Source organism: Leuciscus leuciscus (assembly GCF_965113295.1).
Source record: "Leuciscus leuciscus genome assembly, chromosome: 23".
Lineage (NCBI taxonomy): Eukaryota > Metazoa > Chordata > Actinopteri > Cypriniformes > Leuciscidae > Leuciscus > Leuciscus leuciscus.
The window spans coordinates 6,418,640-6,446,203 of NC_138747.1; the positions used below are offsets into that span (position 1 = coordinate 6,418,640).

At 37.3% G+C, this 27,564-nt stretch overlaps 2 protein-coding genes across 2 annotated transcripts; both read left to right on the plus strand.

Moving 5' to 3' along the window:
- Positions 1-2,889: 2,889 nt before the first annotated feature.
- Positions 2,890-6,569, plus strand: bhlhe40 (basic helix-loop-helix family, member e40). Its single transcript, XM_082155695.1, has 5 exons — positions 2,890-3,210; positions 3,310-3,373; positions 3,565-3,672; positions 4,078-4,201; positions 4,392-6,569. Exons 1-5 carry the CDS (start codon positions 3,137-3,139, stop codon positions 5,228-5,230), a joined length of 1,209 nt encoding a protein of 402 aa, XP_082011821.1. The 5' UTR covers positions 2,890-3,136; the 3' UTR covers positions 5,231-6,569.
- Positions 6,570-9,329: 2,760 nt separating this feature from the next.
- arl8bb (ADP-ribosylation factor-like 8Bb) lies at positions 9,330-22,464 on the plus strand. The gene is made up of 7 exons (XM_082156628.1): positions 9,330-9,561; positions 10,928-11,008; positions 11,167-11,240; positions 11,941-12,034; positions 12,535-12,602; positions 16,670-16,740; positions 19,081-22,464. The coding sequence occupies exons 1-7, from the start codon at positions 9,439-9,441 to the stop codon at positions 19,128-19,130; spliced, it is 561 nt and encodes a 186-aa protein (XP_082012754.1). The 5' UTR covers positions 9,330-9,438; the 3' UTR covers positions 19,131-22,464.
- The last annotated feature ends 5,100 nt before the right edge of the window (positions 22,465-27,564 follow it).

The following is a 27,564-nucleotide window of genomic DNA, read 5'->3' on the forward strand; positions in this document are numbered from 1 at the left end:
ACTGTAATATTACAGAGAAATATTCATTAACTACATGAACTTACTGTAGAGTTACAGTTATTGTTACTTGTAATTATGCATAATTTACTGTTATCACTAAGTACATGTAACGTGTAACTAAGTCACCTTAAAATAAAGTGTTACCAAAAGTTCATGCACACATTCCACAACAACTGAAATAGTCAAACAATTTAAAGTTGTTGTTTTTTTGACAACTCAAAAATGTGATGCTGAGTAATACTAATGTACAGTTTGTATTAATCTTCTGTCTAACTATGATGTTTATAATATTGTTTCTTTTTTAAGTGCTTGTATATAATGGACACTAATGTAAAGTGTTAGCGAAATGCATTAACCTCCGATGACGTCTATACAGCATTCCATCTCAAATCAAATAACGGTCCTAATTGTAACATATTTGTGGTCAAATAAGGGGACTTTCCTTAAACAAAGGACACAACCCACAAGAAAGACACATAACATGAAAATGATTGGCATTGGGACTAAACCAACCAAACAGTTCAGTTATCACATGATCTGTTAAAATTCTTGTTCCACTTGTTATGTAATAAAAGCGATTAATATAAGGTCCGACTTTGAAAGCTTAACCACTTAAAACTTGAAACATTATTCAGTATCTAATTACACTGTCACATGAGCACTAAAGTGTTGTCAGGCTTTATTACACCCCAAGCCTCAAGGACACATCCCAAATCTGTTTTTGTCATTCCATTTCATGTGCGACCAAAATAGGCAATGCATTTATGAATTCACTGAAGGAAGAGTCTCATGCACTGCTTCTGTCCTCTGCCTGTGAAGAAGGGTGATGATGATGTGTCATCCTGTTGCTGCAATCCGCCACATGAAAAAGCAACAAACTCCCCCATTTTACACCACTTCTATTAGGATTTCAATTTTATTAACAGACTTAAAATCTTTATAAAGCTATACCAGCAGTTCTAAAACCTAAAGATTAGCTATTGGAGCAGGCTATGTTACAAATTTCAGTTTTTGTAAATTTCACTCTTAATGCAGTGTGTTACTTGCAATTGTGAAATTTACTAGCAATTATTTTAATATACAGAAATGAGAGGGTCACTTTTCTTGAATAATATTACATTCGGTCATTTAAATAATAAAATGAATCAATTCTTATAGCCCAAATAAAATAATCCATGCATTCAACTGAATAAACATTGATCTATTTTAGTGAGAGAAAACAACATAGCAACATGTAATATGTGTAGTATGAACTCAGTAATGTAAATGCTACCTAATTATTTACTGTATTTTACGAGGACTTCCACGCCTCAGTTATTGTACCACCATTTCAAAGAGTTTTAGACCAAATATTGCCATATTCATGAGAGACATTCTGCGCGTTATTTACAATTAAAACAGCGCGTGAGAGCATCGTTCTCATCAGAGCGCGCGCGCCTGGCTGGGATGAGCTCGAGCTGCCCTGCACTAAAATAAACGGGTGACGTCAGTCCCAGGGATTGAAACGTTTCTCCGCCTCCGCCCTTTCCCTGCGCCGCCATGAGGAGTTCAACGTGACCGCCGCCGAGTACAACCGGCCACAACAAACCGAGCCGCAGCACGAGAGAGACATGAGCGGCTGCACGTGGAGCGCCAAATGGTCCCGGTGCGAAAAAACGGCGCGTTAGTTCCCGCGCATCTGTTACTATTGTGTAACCATGACAACTGAGCCGTGCTCGCTCATGTGCCAGCATCATGCCAGGGGAATTCTGATAATGAATGCTAGCATTATATTGATGGAGCAACAGGTGCTCTGTACATTATTCATATGACATCCGTTTCTTTCTAGAAGCTTCTGCTGCACGCTCACGTTCAGGCCCATATGCGTGTGTGAAACTGAATATGTGCTGCTTCTTTGTAAAGCAATATAATCCTTTATGCAAACACAGCGTTCGAGAGGGATTTGTAAATAACACGCATATAGCATACATACATACATATATATATATATATATATATATATATATATATATATATATATATATATATATATATATATACACACACACACACACACACACACATATATATATATATATATATATATATATATATATACACACACACACACACACACATATATATATATATATGGTTGCACTTAATGTAATGTGTTATTTATAGTATAGCCTACAAATTAAATACATATGCACTTTCTTTTGAATTTTTTATATATAAAATGTGTTTTATATTTTTTTAAAGAAAATGTTTTAAACATTAAAGAATATATATGTATATTATATTTATATATATACTGTATGTATATATATATATATATATATATATATATATATATATATATATATGTATGTATGTATGTATATTAGCTATATGTGTGTGTGTGTGTGTATATATTTTATATTTATTATATAAACATCATCTTTTAGTAGACCAATTCATTTTAAATGATTTGACAGCACTAATATACATGAAATATATATATATATATATTAAATTTAGTAATTAGTAATTACATTTAGAACATTTATTTATATATATGTTCTAAATGTAATTACATTGGTAAATAAGTCGAATTGTGAAAAACACGCGCCTTTTTTAAGGCTTGATAAAACACTCTAACCCACTTTATATAATCTTTGTATAGTATATCATGCTTTGAAGTCAATCCAGGATAAGGCGCTCATAAAAACACGTCCCTGACACGAGCTGTTATTGTGCACGGAGAGAGAGAGAGCGCGCGCAGCAGCATGGTGGGACACGGGACACGGGAGGGCGGACGGTCTGCTGTAAATGGGTTGAGCTCTGAAAGCGCCGTCACACACGTGAGGCTCATGTGACTGGAGCTCGAGACGTGTCTGCAGTCACAGGGTTTATTTAACACGTACTTCAAACCCACCCACATACACTCATTTAACCAGCAGCGAAGCCGACAAACGCCTCCTGCATCTCCACCTCACAACAACAGCAGTTTTGCGTCCTACTTTTGAGGGACCTTATCTGGAACGAAACTATTCGAGGGAAATACTTGTGGACTTTGACGAGAGAATAAAGGATCTGGTTTTTGTTTTGATATATACACATATATATTTTTAATCAACCCTATTCTTGCACCACTAAGACATATTGATAGGGTGAAATGGAGAGGATTACCAGTGCTCAGCCTCCACCGTGTATGGCCAAACACGGTATGGATATCTCTGACATGGAAAGGTAAGTCAGTCTTCCAGACGCTGCTTATTCGTGTTTCTGAACGCTTTCTTTTGAGATTTATCTTTTATTGACTGTATTTTATTTTGTCTTATTTTATAGAATGGACTTTCCGATGTTTATGTGTAAACCCCGGCGGGGAATGAAGCGCAGTGAGGACAGTAAGGTACGAAACGCGCAATTACGCGCGGTTACGCACAAATACATTTGCGCACACTTTTACTTGCCAACTTTGTATAACTGTATTTTAGTGTTCTTAACGAGATTTAAACTGCACAATTTTTTCTTTTATTTGAGTTTTTTTCAATTATTTTTACGCATGGAAATTAATAGAAAATTTTAACTCCTGACCCATAGGATACGTACAAATTGCCTCATCGATTGATCGAGAAGAAAAGGAGGGACCGAATAAACGAATGCATCGCGCAGTTGAAGGATTTGCTGCCCGAACACCTTAAACTCACTGTAAGTAATATGGGAGTGGATGGGTTCACCTCACAATGTTGTAGTGTAAAGCGCCACCTGCTTGTTGATCATGAATAAATCATGTTTGTCCTGCTTTTGGATTAGTCACCCTCCTATAATGTTCTCGATGTACATTTTTAATATATACAACTTGTAAACATCACATGTTAACTTTTGGCACAACATATCATGAAGCTGCGTTAATTCATTATTCATACGTCAACAAGGCGTGTTAGATTGTCTTTTAGAGTATTTGAATATTACTTGCACGCACATGTGCATGCACTGGTGAGCGGAGAGGAGTGTCTTCATTCCTGCTCGACGCAGGTTTGTCCTCTCTGAACCGCTGCGGAGAGGGTTACATAAGAAAGATCAACATGCTTATCTGGGTTTTTCCTGTTTTAGACTCTGGGACACTTGGAGAAGGCTGTTGTGTTGGAGCTCACGCTCAAGCATGTGAAAGCTCTTAACAACCTGCTGGAGCAGCAGCAACAGAAGATCATTTCCTTGCAGAACGGAATGCAAATCGGTGAGTTTACGATAATGCAATGTGTGACCGTGGTGCAGGAAGCAGCCCTGCTGAACTTTTCACCCCCCCTAACCCCCCTCCCTCTAAGAAATTGAGAAATTGAGACAGGCTTGTGCAATGCAGCAAATGATCTAGACTGTTGTGAAGGAACGCATTGGCATGCTTCCTAACCCTTATGGTTTTATTGCAGGTGAACAGGGCAATGGGCACTCAGAAACCAGTGAGGAGATGTTCCGTTCCGGGTTCCACTTGTGCGCCAAGGAGGTTCTTCAGTTCCTGGCCAACCAGGAGACCATGCGTGACCTGACGCCTTCTCACATAATCGACCACCTTCAAAAAGTGGCATCTGAGTTCATTCAGAGCCCGCCGAGCCCTCGTCTGGACGAGCCCGCTCCCAAACCCCAAGAAAGCCGGGAGAAACCGGCAGGCCTGCAGCCCAAAGCAGCGGAGGGCCACGCTAAAAACTGTGTGCCCGTCATTCAAAGGACTTATCCCCACTGCAGCGAGCAGAGCGGAAGTGATACGGATACCGACAGCGGCTACGGAGGCGAGCTCGAGAAGCGTGACCCGAAGGCCCAGCTGTCGGCCTACTATGGCAAAGACACAGGGGATCTCAAGTATGGCGGCAGCATTAAAGAGGAGATGGATGAGCCACAGGCCAAGCGGCAGAGGTCCGACTCTTCAGAAGACGAGTCTCTGTCAGGGCATGAAATAGTGGGCGGCCACAGCCCCTACATGAGCTTTTCTCCACACCAACCCATGTGCATGCCCTTCTACCTCTTCCCATCTGGTGCGGCCGCAGCATACCTGCCAATGCTGGAGAAGTGTTGGTACCCGGGTGCCATGCCTGTGTTGTACCCAGGCCTCAGCGGCTCCCCAGCGGGCATGTCTCCAGAAAAACTCTCTTCATCCTTGGCCATGTCCTCAAGAGTGGGCTCCCCCGCCAGCCCTCCGACCTCCATGGACTCTCCTGCACTCCTGCAGGCCCTGAAACAAGTTCCCCCGTTAAACCTGGAAACCAAAGACTGAGGACTCGCTCTGGGGTCCGCCAAGAGCCCGCTCTCTGAATGTTTTGGTCTCGAGAGTGGACTTCCCTGCTGAATAAGCTCCCGAAGAGGATTCTGTTGAAGAGGGCGCAAAGACAAAAGTTCAAAGCGCCCTCAAGCACGGCAAACAGCTGTTCTGATTCCTCTCAGAAGTACGACGGCCTCCCTCCAACCGCAGAGACACACACACACACACACACACACACACACACATACACACTTGCACACTCTTATCAGCTCCCTCAACAGCCAGCAGACACACACCCAGACATGGAACGGTCCACGTGGACGCAGACGGGTAAAGGAGGTCCCGTGCAAAGCACTGTGAGACACTGTGAAGAAGGTCAAAGCAAGGACAGTGAGCACTGTCCTTCCAGAAATAGGACCTGGGACGGGCGAACGGCTGCACTCTGCACTTATGCCGAATGTTTAAGTCGAAAACAAAACAAAACAATAACCCAGAATGTGACGTGCAGACGGTCCCCCAACCATAAAGACTTTGCCCTTTGCACAAGCACCTTTTCATTTGTTGAATGTAAACAAAAAGTCATTTTTTTAATAAAACATCACCCCTGTAGATGCTGCTTTTTTTGGACATTTCTCTGTGCCGTGGACGCTTGATCAGGAAGCTCCACTCTCTTCTGCTTCTGTGACTGCTTTAACCGATAAGAACCGTCCTTTTAGACTAGAATGCTACCAAATAAATGTCTTTGCTTTGGTTGAGAGGAGCACAGGCGCGTGCACGTTTCCCATCTTCTTGCATAAACGAGGACGCCATCAACTCCCGAGACGTGATGCTCGTGTAAATACGGGAGTGATGTAACCATGGCTCCGCTGTAGCTTTTGAGTTTGTCATCCATTCGTGCACGTAGGTGAAGTTGTTGTGAGGTAACTGCGTCCTGTAATTATTTTTGTTTATGCTACTTGTACATCTGTATTTTTGATACGTGACCCACACATTTATGTTGGCGAGTTTTAGACAGCCGAGTGCTGTATGCCATGAGATTGTGTACAGCTTTTTGGACCTGTGTTCATTTCTGGTCAAATTAGGACAGATCTTTGTTCATGCTGTTGCCTTTACCTGTTTAAAGCAGTAAACATGATGGCGGATATCTACATTTTTAATCTTGGATTCTACATAGAAGCAAAAGAAAGTGAATGTAATGTTTAAAACAATATATTAGTTTTGTATAGGAAGAGGTACTTACTTTTTATTTTGGGACCTAAGAAAAGGTTGTTTGATGTATATATTTTGTCTAAAGTATTGTTGACATACAGTAAAGAAAAAGTATTAATAAAGTTTTTTTTTTTTCCTGTGGAAACCATGTGTCTGAGTCTGTGTTGGAGAGCTTGAACATGTTTAGCTGGGAAAACAACCTCGCTGTTTTTCCCATCATCACAGTTCGTCTTTATATAACACTTACATAACCCATAAACTTGCTCTGTCTATGCAAATCCTTTAGACACACAATATGATAAGACTGAGTCAGGTTACAAATATTCCAGCCTCACAGCTCCTAACTAAAGTCCATGAATTTGTCGATAACATAAACTGTCATGTTATGTGAGCCACTTTTTCCCACTAGATTAGAAGACTACAACCCAAACTAAATTAGCAAAGAACATACTCTTTTATTATTATTATTTGTCTTTGCAGGCGATTTACATACTTAGACGAACCACGTCCTTTCCTAATGCTCGTTATCTGCTGAAATAGGCTAAGTCTTCCCGCGTGTCTGGCTGTGTGCTCGAGCTCGATCCAGTGCAGTTTCCCTGCTCCAGGCTCCAGGCTCCTCCGCCCGCTGGGAGGTGAACAGGCAGCGGAGTAATACTCACACCGGGCCTCACATGTAGAGCCACACATCCAGCACAGTCATGGCAGGACAACAACACAATGCAGGATCGTGGGACAACAATACTAGTATTATATATTGTCTGTAAATGAGTAACATTTACTATAAGTGACATAATTAGTTAATCAATAAGTTAACGTTTTTAGAGGTATAAAGTATTGTTATATTATCTTTAGTCAGTGTGGTTGGGGTAGGATGGGGGAAGATACCCCCCCCTTAAGAACAATGTGGATTTACCTTTAAATTGTAAGATATTTAGATATATAAGTTTAGCATGTGCAGGATGATGATGCATCAGCCAATGTGTTATTATAGGAAATAAATAGATACATTTGCTAATTTTGTTCAAATATAGCACAAAATGTCAAATATTAAAAGAAGGGTAAGATGGGTTGATTATTATTAATATTTATATATTTTAAAAGTGTCAATGTAAAAGAGCAAATAAACTATTGTATTTAAAATTGTATTTTGACAATTGAGTTGATAATTGAATTGCGAAGACAGACAAAGCAGAATACCAGTAAAAGAGATTTATCTGAAAATTATTCTATGACTTATATACAGGCATATTAATATTTATTTAGGCCTATTTAAATGCCCTTATTTTAATTGAAGATATGTCATAATAGCAACACTATGAATGCAAATGTAATGGTTTTAATGAAAGTGAAGATGTTTTAATTCATGAAAATACTGAAAATTAACCCCATTAATTACAATAATTATTAAATGCCACTTGGGGTCTTCTGTGTCATCTTACCCCAAGGGTCATTATTGATATTTTTTACTTTAAAATAAAACCTTTTACTTTTACTCCACACATCCAAAAATGTGTGTGTCCACAAATCCCTCATTAACAAATAGACACAAAAAAAACGTTGATATTTTATACAATGTCATATATAACTATTTTCCAGATACACAAAATTAGATCAATTAACCTCAAAACAGATTCGACTGACTAAATCTCACAAATGTTGAAATTAAAATTTGGGTAGACAGTCATCAAAAGTGCTGAGATGAGATTTTGTGTCATATGGTCAGGAGAAAAAAAGTAAGGTGAGGGATTCAAAAGTAGGCTAAACAAAAAAGCAAACAATGTGATTCGTTTCTAAAACAAACAAACAAACAAACAAACAAACAAACAAACAAACAAACATGACTGTAATAAACAAATCATAGTGTTACAAAATAACATTAACGCAATAGATAACCGTGTATAACAGTGGAAATGTTTTCAGTAAACAATGTTCATTTACATTTACAATTTACAAGTATGAGGTCCTGTTACGACGTGAAAGAAGGTCTCATCCCCCTATTATAAAGCTTTTAGCGCCATCGCGTGGAATATCGATGAACTGCAACGAACCTCTTTTTACTTATTTACATGTTTTTACTGTATTTATTTTTTACAGTCTATGATTTATTCCCAATGTTTACGGTCCTCACGTGGGAGAAGACTTTAGCGTCTCAATACATACTCGTGCATATGTTTAACTCTTATATATATATATATATATAAGAGTTAAACATATGCATTTTGTAACACTATGACAATATCGATGAACTGCAACGAACCTCTTTTTACTTATTTACATGTTTTTACTGTATTTATTTTTTACAGTCTATGATTTATTCCCAATGTTTACGGTCCTCACGTGGGAGAAGACTTTAGCGTCTATATATATATATATATATATACTTATTTGACTTAATAGTTGTATGTTCGACTGTATAACGTGTTAATTTATATATTGTTTTAATTCATTCTTTAAAAAAAAAATTAATTATGTTTTTAAATACAATAATGCATTTGCATGAAACTAAATCAAACAGAAAAAATGGTTATAAATTTAAAGCAATGCTTTTAATTAATATATGTATGTATTTATTTGTTTGATAAATAATTTTTTGTTGTTGTTTATTAAGCTTATTTAGGTGAAAATTCAAAACAAAGATTACTTTCTTTTTAATAATTATATTTTGTTAATAAATTAACGGGTTTTTTTTCTTTCTTTTTTTCTTTTTCTGCCAACAAAGAAATCCGAAGTTTTCCAAAAGTTTATTTGTTTCTTTTCTTGCTTGTTACTTTTATGCAAACACTTCAAAGTGTCCCTAATATTTATTGAAATACCTTCAACACAACAGTGTGACCCGCGGACTTTTATTCTGAAAGATTTCCGGTTTTGTTGTGTCGATAGCGACGCGTTTATTGCGCGTCAGTAGTTGTCACATGACCACCTCAGCAGCTTCCTCTTTCTCCTGATTCCCTCCAGCAGGAACGGAATCTGCGCTGCCTCATCCTCACCATCAGAGCTCATCCAGCAGCGCAGAGATGATGGCTCTCATCCACCGGATCATGGACTGGTTCAGGTCGCTCTTCTGGAAGGAGGAGATGGAGCTGACGCTGGTGGGACTGCAGTACTCTGGAAAAACCACTTTTGTCAACGTTATCGCTGTAAGTCCAGTTTAATTCCTCAAAGTTTGAACTCTGAGTCCTGACTGAGCTGTTAATGTTATTGTTGTCATGTCATAGCCTGACGGGGGCGGAGAACAGATGCTTTCGATCCTTTTTATACGAATTTTAGGAATATGGGTGTGATTTTTCTTTAACGGATTGCTTGACGTTTTAGATTGTACATGAAATATGAATTGCAAACCTGTTCTAGTTTCTCCAGGTTTGAAGATTGTGTTCAGTGTTATGACTTTAAGGGTGGATGAGATTCCAATGGTGTGTTTTAGTTTAAATCGTCTGTAACCAGATTCATAAATAATGTAATGTAATGTAATATAATGTAATATACCTACCACAAAGTGAGACATGTAAATTAGGAATTATGGCTTTGCCTCCATGTTGACGTCGGTGCCCAATGTCTTTTTGATTTCCTTCATAGATAATTATGTTATCAATCACTGCTGAAAACAATCCTCCCTTTCTGGAAGTACCTGTGGTTTTTGAATGGGTTTACCATCTAAAGTTACCATGTTGCAAGTTTGTGACACTAATAATGTCACAATAATGTTTTATTTGAATGCAAGTGGAGCACTGCATCTTATTTAAACCGATACACCTTTTCGAAGTTTCTGCAATGCAGCACAATGAGTTTACAAAAGCCAGGGTTTCTAAGGTCACTACACTTTCACAACTCTACATGATGCTCTGAATTCAAAGAGGAAAAGAGAAATATCTCTTCCGTTTTCAACATCTGACACTCGCAGGTGTCATTCTAGTTTCAGAGAATGATTTATGGGTTATTAATCTAACCCATTATTGTTTTCCCCGTTCTGTATTTGTACCTTGCTTAACAATTCTGTCAGTATTTCTTCACTCATAAATGTGAACCAATTAAGTTTCAATTTGCATAATTGCACCACTTAAGTGTTTTGTAATATGACCTTCAAGTTCGCTAAGCTCTTTTAAGATTTCTATATTTAATATGGGGGTTTTGCAATATCTCGCTCCATGAATAGTTAAAAGAAAGATCTTGCTTTTCCCTTTTCACCCAAAAGAGATCTGTTTGTGAGACATGAAACCTCTTAAGACTTATTTTTAAATAATGAATCCAATCATTCTGCTCTTTTGCACAATTTACTAAATCATGTGACATGACACTCTCTGGCCTGTGATACCAAAAATTCCCATTACGGTTCCTAAAAATACCTATGAGTTGCTGAATTGTAATGTTGACTTCCTCTTGTGCGTGTTGTTATTTTGTGAAATGTCAGGCTGTTAGATTGTCATTTTGTAAACCTTTGCATCCCTTCACATGTAGATTTGTTTTATCCATTTAATTGTAATGATCTACATGTTTCTTTTCCATTAGTCGGGTCAGTTCAATGAAGACATGATCCCTACAGTCGGCTTCAACATGAGGAAAGTCACCAAAGGCAACGTAACCATAAAGGTTAGTCTCATCTGCGCTAATTATCAAGGGTGGTTTTGTTGAATCCAGTTTTACACTCTTTCATACACATTATATTCAGTTATATAGACACATCACCAATGCCTGCAATCATGTCCACATGTCCAACCCTGTAGCCAAAATGTGTTGTTCTCATGTAGATTTGGGATATAGGCGGGCAGCCGCGGTTCAGGAGCATGTGGGAGCGATACTGTCGGGGCGTCAACGCCATAGTGTGAGTATAATCTGCTGACACTTTTAAAATGGTTTATTCCACTACCCTCTGCGATACTTGGTTCTGATTGGTCAGTGGCATTGAACAGTTGGTATCTAGTATCACTAAATTGTATCTAGGAGCTAGATGAGAGAGAACTTAAAATTAGGCATATTATATTGTAACTAAATATTTTTTATGCTGGACAGTCCATAGAAAATGCTTTCTAAAATTGCAGATTATTAATAAATATACACTACTGTGCAAACATTTTTAATGTTTTTGAAAGAAGTCTGTTGTACTCCCCAAGATTGTATTTATTTGATCAAAAATACAGAAAAAACAGTCATATTGTGAAATAATATTACAAAATGTTTTCTGTTTCGATATATTGGAAGTTAGTTAGTTGGCTAATATTGGTACATTTACAGTCTTACTCCAGTCTTCAGTGTCACATGATCCTTCAGAAGGCATTCTAATTGGCTGATTTGCTGCTCAAGAAACATTTCATGTCCATTAATGTATTTATTTGTTAAGTAGCTGTGTAATATACAGTCAACCGGCCATTATCGCAAAAATAAATTGGGACTGCTGTGCTTTGTCCTGATCACCCAGTCAAGATTTATTTAGCAATAATGACTGGCTAACTGTATATTATCCCCTATATAAAGTGTTAGTGTTTACATTACTGTGTTATTATCAAGCCTGTTGGTGTTTTCAGGTACATGGTGGACGCTGCAGATCGTGAAAAGGTGGAAGCTTCCAGAAACGAGCTACACAACTTGTTAGACAAACCACAACTGCAAGGCATTCCTGTAAGAGGAATTCTGTTTTATAATTTTATTTCCCCTGTGGTGTTAGTGGAAGACTGTGTTATTAACACTTCCTGCTGTTTTATGACTGCTGGATTTACCAAAACGGCAGGAGCTCAAGCCTAGCCATCGCACCACACCTTGTCCAGATCTTTCCATTGCTGCTGTGTGGTTTTTAAGGAGCATGACTAAGCATCTGTACCGTCAGCTCCTGTGGTCCGAGATGTCCTCACTGGTCTTATCTATGGCAGAGAAATCAGCACAGAGGAAACAGTTCGCTCATTGATTATCTGTCTGTAGGGAGTGATGGGACGGCTACTGTTTGCTAAAGCCACCCATTTAAAAAGATAGCTTTAGCACAATATGATGTTAGGACCAACACCCAAATACATAAATCTTTCAGCACTGAAAGCAAAACTGCCAATGTGAAACATGCAGTTTAAATCTAATGACAATTTAAGAGGTGCGTTGTGGGTGATTTATTGTTACTTTATCCTTCACAGGTACTTGTCCTTGGCAACAAAAGAGACATCTCTATTGCGCTAGACGAGAAACAACTCATCGAAAAGATGTAAGACCTTTTTTTTTTTTTGCATTATTTGATCTTTCTTCACGCTGTTCCTTGACTAATAAGTTTAGGGTCATGAGAGTGAGAGATTCATTTAGTGTTTTATACAGACCCATATATTGCACAATGATCGTGTACTGGAAGTAAAAACTCCATTCATTTTCTCCATCGGGAAATTGATTTTGAACAATAATATAAGCCTTTAAAGACAGTCCTACTGTGAGTGACGAGGGTGTTAATTGATGGTATTTGCTTTTACCGAAGACGTCAGCCCACTTTATTTCAGCTTATTTAACAGCGGAATTCCTGGTGGAAAAACTACATTACCCATGATGCTGTACAGGAAATTACACCAATCAGAAAGTCGAAAAAAGCAACCTAAATACCTCTTCAGCTCCGCCCACTCCCATGAAGCACTGCGAATGATGCAATCGAGTCGGTCTCTCTATGCTCTCAAGATACTGAAATGTTGTATTTGTATGCATATTTTGCATTGTTTTTAATTCAATTATCGTCGCTGCCCGATGAAACTCACGTATGTCCAAAACGGTTACTTTTCAGGAAGTGAAAAAAACACCGTAATTTCAAAAGCAGTTGAACGTAGCATTGTCATACTTGGTACGGCATCTTTAAATGTAACCATATTCTTGCCAGTGTAATGATATAATCCACATTTGACCAAAATCGAGTTTAAATGGACATACGTGCATATTTTACAGTAACGGTGGTCGATACGCGTTCTTCCGATCATTAATTAGAATGGCCAAGTCGCGTTTCATATTGACAGATGAATAGGCTACGCTCAGTTTATTAAATAGCCTACGTCTCAGTTTATTAAATGTCTCTTGCAAACTATGAAGGGACAATGAATCAACACTCATTGCTGGGCCGGCGCGTCCATATAGGCGAACTAGGCAATTGCCTAGAGCGGCACTTTTGTAAGGGCAGCAAAATGTGTGCCAACCGGGAATGAACAATTCACAAAATAGGCTAGGCTATATGATCATATAATCATACATAATCAGAGAGCCTTTTTCTTTTCGTTTTGAATTATTTCGTTTAAAGACTTTTCAAGCTTTGTGTATTTGATGTATTTCTCATGTCTGTGTGAGGCATACACTGAGTTTCGTTAAGTTAGGATGAGATGCGCTCCAGTTAACGTGCAATGCAAGTGACCGCGCGGGCGCCTCCATGATTATATTGTCTGCTATATATTTGCTTCTTATTTATTAAATCCACTCCAGGCAATTGGTTGATGAAAAATTTATTAAAATTAAGATACAATTTATACAAAACGAAATTCACTTTAAAGAAAGGTTTTCTACAAAACCAAACTTAATGAAGTGGTCAAAATCATGTTTGACCCGTCTCAAATTGTGCATCCTATTACTCGTGCTGTTCACTTTTCATACTTTTAACAGTATAGTAGACCTACAGACTCTATTTGTACAAATTGCTGCACATTCATTTAATTCTGCATTTTGCACACACAAGTTGAAAGGCTTCAAATCAAGTTCACGGATAATTGTGCGTGCATTTATTAATCATTATGATACTAAAATCATAACAAAGTAGGCTATGCTATGTACAAAAAAATACAGCCATTTCTGTTTTTTTCTTTAAAACAAAAAAACAAGCTGCACCCTTTTTTTTACATTTCATCTTTCATTCCGAAATAGAATAATGAATGAACGAAAAAGTACACGGACCCAACATGTAGGCTATTAGCCTTTTTACCCATTATCAATCTAAATTAATCTCGTTTTTAATTTAACTTAATTTAGTTTTTCTTTATTTAAATTTAGTTTTTCTTTATTTAAATTTCGGGTTTTTCTTTATTTAATTTTCGTTTTTTCTTTATTTAAATGTCATTTTTCTTTATTTAAATTTCGTTTTTTCTTTATTTAAATTTCATTTTTCGTTTTTTAAATTTAGTTTTTTTCTTTATTTAAATTTAGTTTTTCTTTATTTAAAATTCGTTATTCTTTATTTAAATCTACCCTTTACTGTGTCAGTAATTTATTAGTCAGGAAAATATTAGACTACCTTAAAAGTATTGCTTAAGTTAACAGACCCGTGCGTGAACATCTCCACAATAAAAAGTGACAATTACTTCGTCTAGACCATTTACCGGTAAATAACAGTTGTGAATATATTGCGAATATATAATAAACTTGAACAGTTGTCAAAAACAAACGTTTGCTGATACTTTACCTCACAGAGTTATTCGGCTATCCAATGCTGAGCTTCCAGAGACACTTAGACCGGCGAGATGCCTCCACAGGGCGGGAGATACGCGGTGTGATTGACAGCTTTGACACCAAATGGATATACGTGAAAATCAGATGACATGATTTCACAACTTTTCATTGGTCATTTAGATATGTGAAGCATACTGTATACGGAAATGAACCTGGACATTCTATCCGTCGAAAAATCTCAAAATCGGCAAAATGGACATACGCGGTTTTCATCGGACAGCGACGTTATGCTGTTCATGGGATTGTGGTTCTTTCCCTCACTAAAGCCATTAAAGGGATACTTCACCTCTGGAAAGATGAATGTGTATTTAAAATAGGTCATTTATGTAGAAGAAATGTGAAGACATTTTTGAATTTGGAGATTTCTAGACTTAGAAAAGCCAGATAATGTATTTTTGGCTTATGTGGATGAAAGACAACAACTCCCAGAATGCACTTGCTTCGCTGCCCTAGGAGGCCACTCCCAAGCCACGCCTCCCGGTTAGAGAGCGCAGTTGAAAACAACAAGGTTAGGCTACTAGTGAGTCTCCGTGATGAGTTTGCCCGGGATATCGAGATCGCCCAAAATGTCCGGGATTCAGCTTTTGAGTTCTACAGTCGCCATTCATCATGTTTACTGTGGCGAGCAGGACGAGGCTGAGGGCCGCGGGAGAATGGCGCGAGGCCGGTGGCGGGATTACTGAGACGCACCGGTCTCGTATCTCTCACGGAGGAGCGGGAATTTTCTTAGCAATGTTAAAACGCACATCAGCCGATCACTTGTTTAGCGTTCATGTAAACACTACATTCAGATTCACCAATCGGAATGAATTCAGTTAGATTGAAACAAAAGGTGTGCATGTAAACAATGAATGGCGACTGCAGAAAGCAAAAGCCGAATCCCGGACATTTTGGACGATCTCGACGGCCGGACATGTCCGGGAAAAAGAGGATGGTAACCCCTACTACTCAGCTTTCTCCTACTACTCAGCTTTCTCCACAGAACAAGAGCCTGTTAGCTTAGCTTCCAAAGAAAGACGGCAGTATGTGTACATTCTGTGAGTGAGATCCCACCCTCTATGGGCGGGCTGAAAACATGCGGAACAGCTCCTCCTACTGGCTGTAGTCTTTAGCCTCTGGCCAGAAAATCCTCCGATGACGCAAAATGACGATTTTTGCGTCATCTGAGGATTTTTTCCAGACAAAAAATACATAAATCTCTCGTCTCAGGGGGATATGAGGGTGGAAAGCACGGTAATTTGAAAATACTACAGGTTTTCTACTAATACAAAGCTTAATGCTAAATCCTGAAGTATCCCTTTAAGTACACATTCTTGTACCCTTGTCTTTTTGTCAGATTTTCAAAAACCTTTTTTCTTCAAATCAATGTTTGTAGTGTTGGGATTCACCTTGTTAGCTGATTGGCTTTGTTCGTGACTCTGTAACAAAGACTATTTTAAAATCCCTATGGGAAAAATGAATGGGGAAAATACCTTGGGAACCACCACCACTGAAAAAGGGAGTAGGCACTGTTGCACAGTCCTGTCATATGATCTCTGGATGCTTTTGATTTTAATAGAATTTTTTACATTAATAACACTGTGTCGCCTTCCTCTTTTTAGACTTCTTTTTTTTGGGTTATTTTTAAGTCCTAAATAGACTATGGCATTTTTGTACTCCTGCTAGCACTAAACATGTCCACATTGGAAGATTTTTTTTGTGGGGGGTTTTTCTGGGATTTTGTGACATTTACACAGTCGGGTGACAATATACCTTTAGAAAAAGTTCATGTGATGCTAAACATGGCAAATTATGTTTCCTTTTCTGCAGGAACCTGTCTGCGATTCAAGACAGAGAGATCTGCTGCTACTCCATTTCATGCAAAGAGAAAGACAATATAGGTGAGAGTTACTGACTATTATTTCATATTGTATGTGCGGCTTTACTGGGTTAATTTGGAATAACCAAATTCCTTGAAAAAGTGAGGGTGAGAAAGGCACAAAGAACATTATGTGTGTTCAGAACTGGAAATAAAAGAAGAAAGGTCTTGTGGAGTTCAACAATATTTACAATACTGAATCAAATGACTCATAAACCACCTTACTGTGACTCACTCACATTTCAGCGATTAAGAGCTGTTTTGTTCCTTTTAGTTAGATTTTTCTGTTGTTGCGCAGTACAGTTGTGGTGGTGGTGATTACATCATCATTTCCGCTAATCTGAAAAGCCATCCATTTGCATTCATTATACCACGTTAGTCACTGTTTTTATTGGCTTTACAAATACCTAATTGGCAAAGAAAAGACCATGTGTTTTCCTGTGAAGCAGCAGTTCCCAAAATATGACACGCACACAAAACTACTCTGAGCAAGAAATATTTGTAATACTGAAGGTTCGTCCCAATTTGCGTACTTGTGCACTATTCTATGCTGTTTTGTTGCACAAATAGTGAGTAGTGTTCAAATACTGGGATGATGCACTTAATAAACCAAAAAAAAAGTGTGGAATGTTGGAAACTTCATGTCACAGCTTTAGTTATGTATCGGAGGGGGAGGGGCTATCAGACTCAGATGTCGAATGACCAAATAACCTAATAAAATTCATACTCTACATCAGTGGTTTTCAAACCCTGGGTCGCGACCCTCGGGTGGGTCGCGAGACTTAAAAAATGGGTCGCCAGGATGATTTAAGGAAAATATAATTAAATTAAAAAACAAAATTTGTTTTCATAAAATCATAATCTATAGGCCGATATAAAAGAAACACGCGAAATATGGCTATTTAAACAACGCGCGGCGCCTCACAAACAATTTGACGGAAAGAAAACCGAGACGGCACGCGATGTTCCCGGACGCGGACGCGCGCGCATCGATATAGGCTCCGTCCTGCTCCTCCGTGGTATCGCGGTTGCGGCACAGGCGATAAAACGTCAGAAACAACAACAGGTGACTAAGCTATCGTAATATGATCCCGCTCTTATTCATGCAAATGCTTTTAAACCATTCATGCGCGACAAGACAAAAGAGAACGCGCTGTCAGTAAATGTCCTCCTGACACACACACATACACACGACCCACAGATAGACGCGCGCCAGTATCAAGTTCTCTTTCGCGCTAGAACGAACAACACACATGCATGCCAAAATGTCCGTTTTGTCGAGTATCCTCACAAGAACAGTCTTAAATGAGTTAAATAAAATCTTAAATGAAAGTAAAGAGTAGTGAGAGAATGGGATGCGTGAGATCGTCAGCTGTGGCTGGTCCTAAAGTGGCAGCAGCTAATTCTCGGAGAAAATTATTAACAGCTCTTGACTAAAGAATGCGTGTAGCTTTAATACGGATTTCTCTATATTTAGTTTATAATTTATGCAGTGCGGAATGTTTTGATAACCTTATCAAATTTCTGTATATTTCATATCTGTTAGACAGGAAAGGCACAGGTAAATATGACATTTATAATGGGTTTATGTAAGGTTTGTTTTAAGTTCACTTAAATTAAAAGTTTTTATATTTTTTGAAGCCTAATAAATATAAAAAATTTGGGGGGATAATCATTTTCATTTTTTCTTAGAAGCCTATAATAAATAATAGTTTAGCATCCAAATAAATCGCGAATATGAAAAAAAAAAAAAAAATGTATTCGAATGAGAGAGTTAGGTGAGCCCAACGAAATTATTTCGTTTTGGCTTGTTTATAGATGTTTTTTTCATTCTTGTTCTGTTCTGAATATCATTAAATTTAAAGGATTTGTTGTGGAATATTTTTAGTGAATTTTTTAAGCATACATCAAACGATAGTAGGCTATATTAATTGGTTAAAATTCTTACAATGGTTAATGGTTAACCGGTTAATTAGCATCCCTGTAGCTTTAGCTAGATCAAAAGAGTGCAGAATCAACTTTGCGTTGCTATCGCGTCACGGATAAGCCACTGCACGTGCATCATCAAAAGCGGTTGCTAAGAAAAGGCTTAAGAATAGGCCTATATAGGCCTACGGGTCGTGTCAAAAAAAAAAGAAAAAAAAAAGGGTCGCTCTTGAAAAAGTTTGAAAACCACTGCTCTACATGGTTGAGAGCATAGTGCATAAGTGTATAGTGTGTCATTTGAGACAACTTATATAAAAAATTTTTTTTACGATATTTACGAATACTTTAGTTTGGGAGAGGATATGAAGTGCATCAGAAGATATTATATAATTGTCATAATTGTTCATCTCTTCCTCTCTCCACGTTCTTCCTGCAGATATCACATTGCAGTGGTTGATCCAGCATTCAAAATCTCGGAGAAGCTGAGATCAATCCCCGTCCTACCCATAACCCCAGCTCCCAGCTCAGCCCAGCTCCTCTTCTGTCTGTCCAGTAGCTGCCCGTCTCATTCATTCTCTATTACACAGACTGTCAGTGACACGTCCTCACCCGTGGGCCTCAGACTCCACTCAACTCATGATTTGCTCCCATCCGGCCTGTTTTGTTGGCTGAATGGATTTTACTTTACTTGACCTAAACTTCTTTTGACCATTTGCAAAGCGATATAGCTTAGATCCGCTTTGGAATTTTCCCCCTTTCCCTGTGAAATAAGTTTAGAGAGCTGCGTGTATTATTTTGTATAGTTTATAGCGCTAAAGCATTTGACTCCCCCAAGTGAAGTCAAAGGGTGGTTTGAATGGACATTTTAGAAGCTAGTAGCTTCAATGCATTTTAAATGTACACTACCATTCAAAAGTTTGGGGTCAGTAAGTTTTTTTTTTTAAGGAATTAATCATTTTATTCAGCAAAGACATATTAAATTGATCAAATTTATGTTGCTGAATATTTCTCTTTCAAATTAATGATGTTCTTTTCAACTTTCTATTCATCAAAAAGTCCTGAAATAAAATGTATTACAGTTTCCACAAAAATATTAAGCAGCACAACTATTTTCAACATTCGTAATACTAAGAAATGTTTCTTGAGCAGTAAATCAGCATATTAGAATGATTTCTGAAGGATCATGTGACACTGAAGACTGGAGTAATGACAGGAATCACAGGAATAAATTACATTTTAAAATACTGTAAAATAAAAAGCAGTTGTTACAGCAAAATTGTAATATTATTTCACAATATTACTGTTTTTATTGTACTTTTGATCAAATCATAATCAAAATCATATAAATGCAGCCTTGTTGAGCATAACCGACCTTTTCTTCCAGACCCCACATTTTATAATGGTAGTGTACTTTCAGTTGATGTGCAACTATTATTTTGGGAAATAATCATCTTTTATATTTGCATTTCAGCAATTCAAGGAGTTCTTCCAGTTGATTATCACATAATTAATATTCAAGTTTTATAATGTCTCAGATCGTGTCTATGGCTCTGTCTAAATCTTTTCCTAATTTGAGATTCATTACAAAAACAAAACCCAGCTCATTAATATTCATGACCTCCAGCTCATGGACAAGCTTCACATACTGTAGCCTTGAGTGTGAAACATCTCAATTCTGAAAACTGTCTTCTAATGGGATAAAGTGTGGACTGTGTATCGCTGATGGTCATCTTGGCATTTACATTAATTAGTGAGCATTAAGTTAAGTGCCTTCTGCAAATACTCACATTAATTACTGCCCAGAAAGGATATAGTGTTATATAACCACAAACAGCTAGTCTAAACTCCATGTAGGTGCCATTATTAACAATAATTATTGTATGAATAATTGAATTACTCATATTCATTAAATGGCCATCTTCATTGTACATGCATATATACATGTTAGGACCCCAATCATTACATCATTATCTGATTGCTACAGTAAATACCCATTACTGGATAACGCACAGAACTAAAATGCTAGTTTTGTTGTTTATCTTTTATTTTTTGTTTTATCAAGCCCCTAAAGGTTGCGAATTCTTCCCGTCTTCTAAATATTAGTTTTACAGCAGCTAAAACAACATTGCCGTTGTCTTCTGCTATGAAATGTTATTATTTATGACTTAATAGTGACTCCCTGACTATTAGCTGCGTGATTCAGTGGAGTAATTTTCCGCTAACACGTTGTTTGAGGACTGAGATGAAGACTTTCTGCTGTAGCTTTCAGACTGTTCTCGTGTCTCTAATCTACCTCAGAGGTGTCATGAGCCACAGGCAACGGTCAGAGAGCTGTGAATCGAAGCTGGTTTTCACAGAATAAAAATAAGGTAATTGCAACCTTTTATCTCACAATTCGGACTTTTTTTCTTGCAATTTGCGAGTTTATATCCTGCAATGCTGACTTTTTAAAAAATATATAAATTGTGAGATATAAATGTGCAGTTGCAGGTTATAAAGTCTGAATTGCAAGATCTAAACTGAAATGTGATATAAAAACGTTTCAATCACCTTTTTTATGTTTTATTCTGTGGTAGAAGTTTCCATAGCTTAACATATGCATGCGTTGTTTTATGAAGCAGGCCTTAAGATTTCTTTGTATCTTGTGTTGACACTCAGATTATATCTTTAAGACATTTGTTTTTTTTATAATTGATGAATCTGGCCAAAATATCTAGGATTTAACTGAGAACAAAGCTATAGTTGTGCTGCCATAACAATGCCTGATAGGTGCATGGATTGCTGACCCTTTAGCATTAAATCCAAATATTGTTCATCCAAATACTAGTTGGTGAATACACTTATTAAAAAAACGCGTATGTATCTTTGCCCAAATAAGCTGTAATGATTTTTGGAGATAGTTCTCAGAGGAATAATTCAAATGATGTGCGCTAACAAAGTGTTATTTTCTCGTGTGTTTTTGGGGCTTTTACAGAATAGGCAGGACTGAGTCAGAATGGACATTTATGATCTTATAATATAATTTATATGATTGTTCAAGATTGAATGATGTTGAATCTGTTTATAAAGGGCTTTAATATATGCTACATGCTTTTTTATTTTCTTTTTTTTCTCTTTTCAAATCAGCTGTCTCACATGAGTGCCCAGAAATGAGACATTTTCCCCCGGTTTCACAGACAAGGCTTAAGCTAGTCCCAGATTAAAATGCATGTTTGAGCTGTTTTAACTGAAAGCAACTTGCACTGATATATCTTAAAATAAGTCAGTGCCTTTGTTTTGTCTAAAGATGCACATCAGTAATGTTTTTTCTAAGGTATGATTATAAAAAGCTACTTAAATGCCCTAATTGAAATAAGGTCTAATCCTGGTTTAGTCTAAGCCCTGTCTGTGAAACCAGGCCATAGTTTTTAATTCCTAAAGTAAATATGAATGATTGCTGAGTCATTCCTGCAGTCTTGTGATGGAAATGAACGGAGGTCAGGCTTTCACCGTTCACATCTCTCTCTTCCTCTGTGCATTCATTCATTCATTCATTCAGACATGATGTGTGCTGTCGGTTCTGCTCAGTCAAAGCAGCAGATCTGTGGGCAAAGCTTGTTTCCTCGTGTGATTATCTCTGTGCAGCCTTTTAACACTATACAGGATAGTGTCTTCTCTTCTTTGTGTGTGACTATCCACACATAAAAATCAATGGATCTGTTGCTGACTTTGTATATAAGCAAATGTAAAACTTATTTGTTTTGCAGTGTGCTCTTATTTGTGTTTCCTGCGTTATTTTGTTTTGTGATCGCTCAATAAATAGTTTTTAGGATGTCTGTAAGCCTGTGCATTTTGTCACTTTGTACTGTTGCGTTTGTGAAGAGAAAGTTGAGAATGATTTGTTTGGCTTTTGATGTTCTAAAGTGATGTAATAATCAGCAGTTATTCTGTTTACAGACAAAATGTAATCATGCAAACTCATTTGCATCCACTTTTTCCTCACATTTTTACAACACTTGTGAAGTCATTAAAGCTTAAATAACACAAATTGAAGTATGGTCATTCAGTAAATGCTAAACAAAAATATTGCGTTTGAATTTCTTTGTCTTCATGAAACGGAAGTTGTGATAGTCTTCCCTAATGTAACACATCTGAGTGAAACGGCTTCTTGAACAAGAAAAAGGTAGGGCGGGACTTGATTTTGTCCGTTGGGAATTGATTGGATCGTTGTGGTTGCTATTGCCGTGATGTCATGTGAGTGACAGGTTGTCCCGCCCCAGCTCACATGTTGAGCAATGTTTGTCTGCTTTAAGTAAAAAAATAAAATAATCATATATAGATACAATTTACATATTACAACAAAATTAATTTTAAAGATGTAGGCCTACAAGTGTTTTAAAGACCATAAGAATAATAAATTACAGACTTATTTATATTAAGATTGAAAATAACGAATCGATCATTACTATTTATTATTATTATTATTAACTTGAACAGACTATAAGTTTTATTTTTAAAAATGTAATATTCTCAGAACTGAATTCTCTGGTCATCAATGTGTTCTTGCAGTGCGTAAAGAGGCCGCATGGTGGCAACAGAGGGCCATATAGAGCGAGTGTGTGTGATCGTTTCTAACCAGGTGCGTGTCAGCTTTGAAATCCTGTTCTTATCTTAAAAGCATGGCATAGTGAAGTATCTGAACAAATTACTGTTAATTTATCTAAATATATATTAGCTAGATAACGGTTGTAGTATCTTTACAGCACCTTTTGTCTGTATGTAAAGAGTCTCCATATATTACAACCGGCCATTCTGTTAAGTTCACTCATGAGAAACACTGAACAAAGTAGATAAAAACACCTTGAAAGACTCTCTTAAGCTTTTTATTTGACTATTGCTGATCTGTTTAGGTAGCCTTTATTGTACACAGTGAACTGGAATAAAAGGTTGTATATGTTCCATCAAATAGGCTACAGTAAAGTCCACTGTTAAAGTCACCATGAAATCAAAATGGACAATTCTTTTTATTTTTTTATGAACTATTGCAGTGTTTGTTATAAATGATTTATCCGTGCACGATAACTTAATCAAAATAACTTCCCCTTCCTCTTGCAGCGACATCTTTACGCTGACAACATGTTTAATGACGTGAGGGTGGGACAACCTGTCACTCACTTGAGATCCACCAATAGAAAACCACAACCATCCAATCAATTCCCAATGGACAACATATAGGCCTACGTCACAATAGGGAAGAAAAGACTATCTCAACTCCCGAAGTGTCGCAGTGGAAATCATGTGTTCGGTATCTGTGAACAATAGAGCTTCTTCTTTAATTTGATTGGCCTTCATCATTTTGACATTGACGATCGCTGTTAGGAAGTTGCGACAGTCTTTTCTTCCCTATTGTTGACATACTGTATATCCATGTGAAACAGCTTCTCGAGTGAGATACATTTTAGGGCGGGACTTGATTTTGTCTATCGGGAATTGATTGACTCGTTGGATCTTTGTCATTTGATATGGTTGTGATCTCAGATCTCAGTTCCGAATTGACCAAGTGTATACTGGGCACAAGAATAAGAGTGAATGTGTACATGTGTCACATTGACGTCTGTGGCTCAAATCCAAACTACAGCTGGTCTCATTTAAAACGTCTCCCTGTATCATGCCAGACTTTAGTGTAGCAATATAAAACAACAGGCTTTCACATGAGCCCTGCCAAATCAATTTCTGCCTTTCATTCAACACAATAAAATATTTAAAGGAACATTTGAATTTCGTGCATCAGGACTAATAAATCAAGAAGGTGTTTTGAGAGGTTGTTTTCGGTCCGGAGGCATTAGCGTGTTTCTTAAGTACCTGACCTCAGTGCTGCGGTTTCTCGACTCCAAACAAGATATTTTATCCATTCATTATGTTAAAACTTATGAAGGTCAAATACAGACACTTTCTCTGGACCATGTTCTACATCACAAACCCCTGAGGTTCTTTAAAACAAGGTACTAGATTTGTAAAATAGTTGATGTTTTGGTGGAGAAACATCTCAGGAGCATTAAAAACTCTTAGGTTCCAAAAAATAGTGTTTTACAGTGATGCCATAGAAGAACCATTTTTTTGTGAAGAGTATTTTAATAATGGAAAAATTTGGATGTTAGAGGTTCTTCATAGAACCATCAGTGTCAATAAAGAAAGAACCTTCATTTTTAAGAATGAAGGGTGTATGTAATATGTTTTAAGAGCAAATCATGGCTTCCTTTATGTTGATATGATAAAAGTTTTATGATTTTGACTGGGGTGAACATAGAAGATAGACAGATGTAACTGGTCTTTACCTAAAACAGGTAAAACTGACTTTACTCTATACATACAAGACTGTTTTTGTACACAGCTGGAGTTTTACCAACCCCTGGAGAGCAAACAGGAACATTAAAATAAAACCTGCACTAATTAATCCCATTTAGTTGAGTAATGGACAGCTGGCGGGATTTCTGTTGTGGTAAAGCTGTGGATGGACCCAGGTGTTTGTTGATGAGGTGTGTGTGTGTGTGTGTTTTGTAGTTTAAGTGGGTAACATGGGTTCAGTCCTGTATGAGTTTATACAGGATTATGTGTTTGGCCTTTAGTCAGAAATAGATACACAGGGGTTGTTAAGAAAATCCGCTCCTATTGTCATTGACAACCATCGTTTTTCAATGATTTGAATTCCAACACTTTCCCACAATGCAATTTACACAGCTTGATTTTGCTATTTTTATTCTAGTATTCTAGTATTTTTCTATTTTATTCTAGTAGACTATTTTAATGTGTATTTCTGTGTATTCTAGTTTTAATATCCTTGTTTATTTTACTCTATTTTTGTTTTAATATTTATTTATTCTAGAATAATTAGGTTTAATATTTTATTTGATTCTAGTATTCTAGTTAGCCTATATATATATTTTATTCTAGTATTCTAGTTTTAACATCTTTTTTATTCTATTCTAGTTTTAATTTATTTTTATTCTAGTATTTTAGTTTAATATATATTTTTATTGTAGTATTCTAGTTTTAATCTCTTTTTCTGTTAGATCAGACTTCCAAAGGTAAGGTTATTCAAAACTGGATTATAAATATAATAGAAATCTTTTCATTTCTGAATCTGATATGATAACTACACCACTTGCTGAATTAAACATACAGTGTAATGAAGTCATGTGAAAGAGTATGCAGTACAATTCTGAAGTAATTGAATTAATCTGTGATCTTCTGCCAAGCTGTTCAACAAACCAAAAACACAGATTGGCTGCTTTAAAATGGCAGTTTTTTTCAGTCAGATCCTCTCAACTGCAAAAATATGAGAAACCATTTTTTTGGTAGAAAGTTCTTTACTCATGTACAAGCAACACACTCTTTAATCACACACACACACACACACACACACACACACACACACACACACACACACACACACACACACACACACACACACACACACACACACACACACACACACACACACACAAGTGGAGTTTATCAGCACTGGAGCAGAACTGGAGGAAGACTGACAGCTCTCTGACAGGAAGCTGACGGTGATAGGAATAAATGGGAGAGGTGCTCTCACGCCCCGGGCTTGTCACCGCGCCTGCGGCCTGTTATAATAAGACAGCGCTGCCCCACTAAGGGTAACAGATTATGCATTTCTCCTGGAAGGGAATAGAGAGTACATGGCCTGTGCAATTAGGAGCATCAGTGCTGCAGGTCTTTTTAAAAGTCTTATCTGAGGGTTTGGTAAAGTTTAAGTGCACAGAATTACACAGAAAGCTACGATCATGGCCACGAAATAACCATGGAAATCATGGAACGAATTCTTAATTTGTGGCCATGATAATTAAAGGGATAGTTCACCCAAAAATGAAAATTCTGTCATTATTTACTCACCCTCATGTCGTTCCAATCCAAACCCGTAAGACTTTCGTTCATCTTCGGAACACGGATTACCCCTTCAAGTCTTCCATTCATTTATTAAAATGGGTGTTGTTTTGGGGTTTTGCTCTTTTGAATCAAATGGGCTGCAGTTTATAATGGCGCCACGTCAAAACTTTGTACACTTATTGAGTGTTATTTTATCTTTGCAACTTGTACATGCTCCTCCTTCTCCCCAACTCTCAGAGAAAAATGATTTCACTTTAACCTCCAGACAACGTAATGAGCGAATGAATCACACCTTTTTATTTCTCACTCTTTGCCGGAGCTGAAAGCTCTCACCTCTGCTGGCAGAACTTGAAGTGCTCAGAGTCCCTGCAAATTGTCTCTCATCCTCTCGTTTATCTGCTCGGGGAGAAAAGCCCCCATGTCTCTCGTCGCCTGTTAACACGGACACGATGTTCCTCTTCAGAGCACTCCAAATGGAGCTGTGATATGTTCTTATTCATCCGACAGGAGCTGAGAGAGAGAGAGAGAGAGAGAGTCCTGCGCTATTCTTTGACGCTTTGGAACTGCAGCATGTTTTGACCTATTAGGCCTATGCAGCTATTTATAATTCATAATATAGCTTTTTATTTCTTTCTACATTTTTTTTTTTGTTGGTTTTTTTGCTTACTCAGAAAATAGATTTTGGCTAGACTTATTCAGTTCAGTTAATAGTTCAGCTAATAATGCAAAACGATTATTGAACATTACAACTTAATTTTAATGTATGCACAATTAATTAACTGCACTGTTGTGGGAGTAGGCCTACACTCTTTAAAGGAGAACTCCGGTGAATTTTTAAGTTAATCTTGATCGTTACACCTTTGTGAGTACTGTCTATAGAAAAAAAAACCGAACCGGATCGTATGGAGCTTATAATATGACAAAATGATTTGAATTTGAATTGTGTAAATTTGAATTATTTGCAAGTGTAATCTAACTAAATTGAATTTTAGGTGGTAGTTTAAATAGTTCTGAATTTGATTTGTTT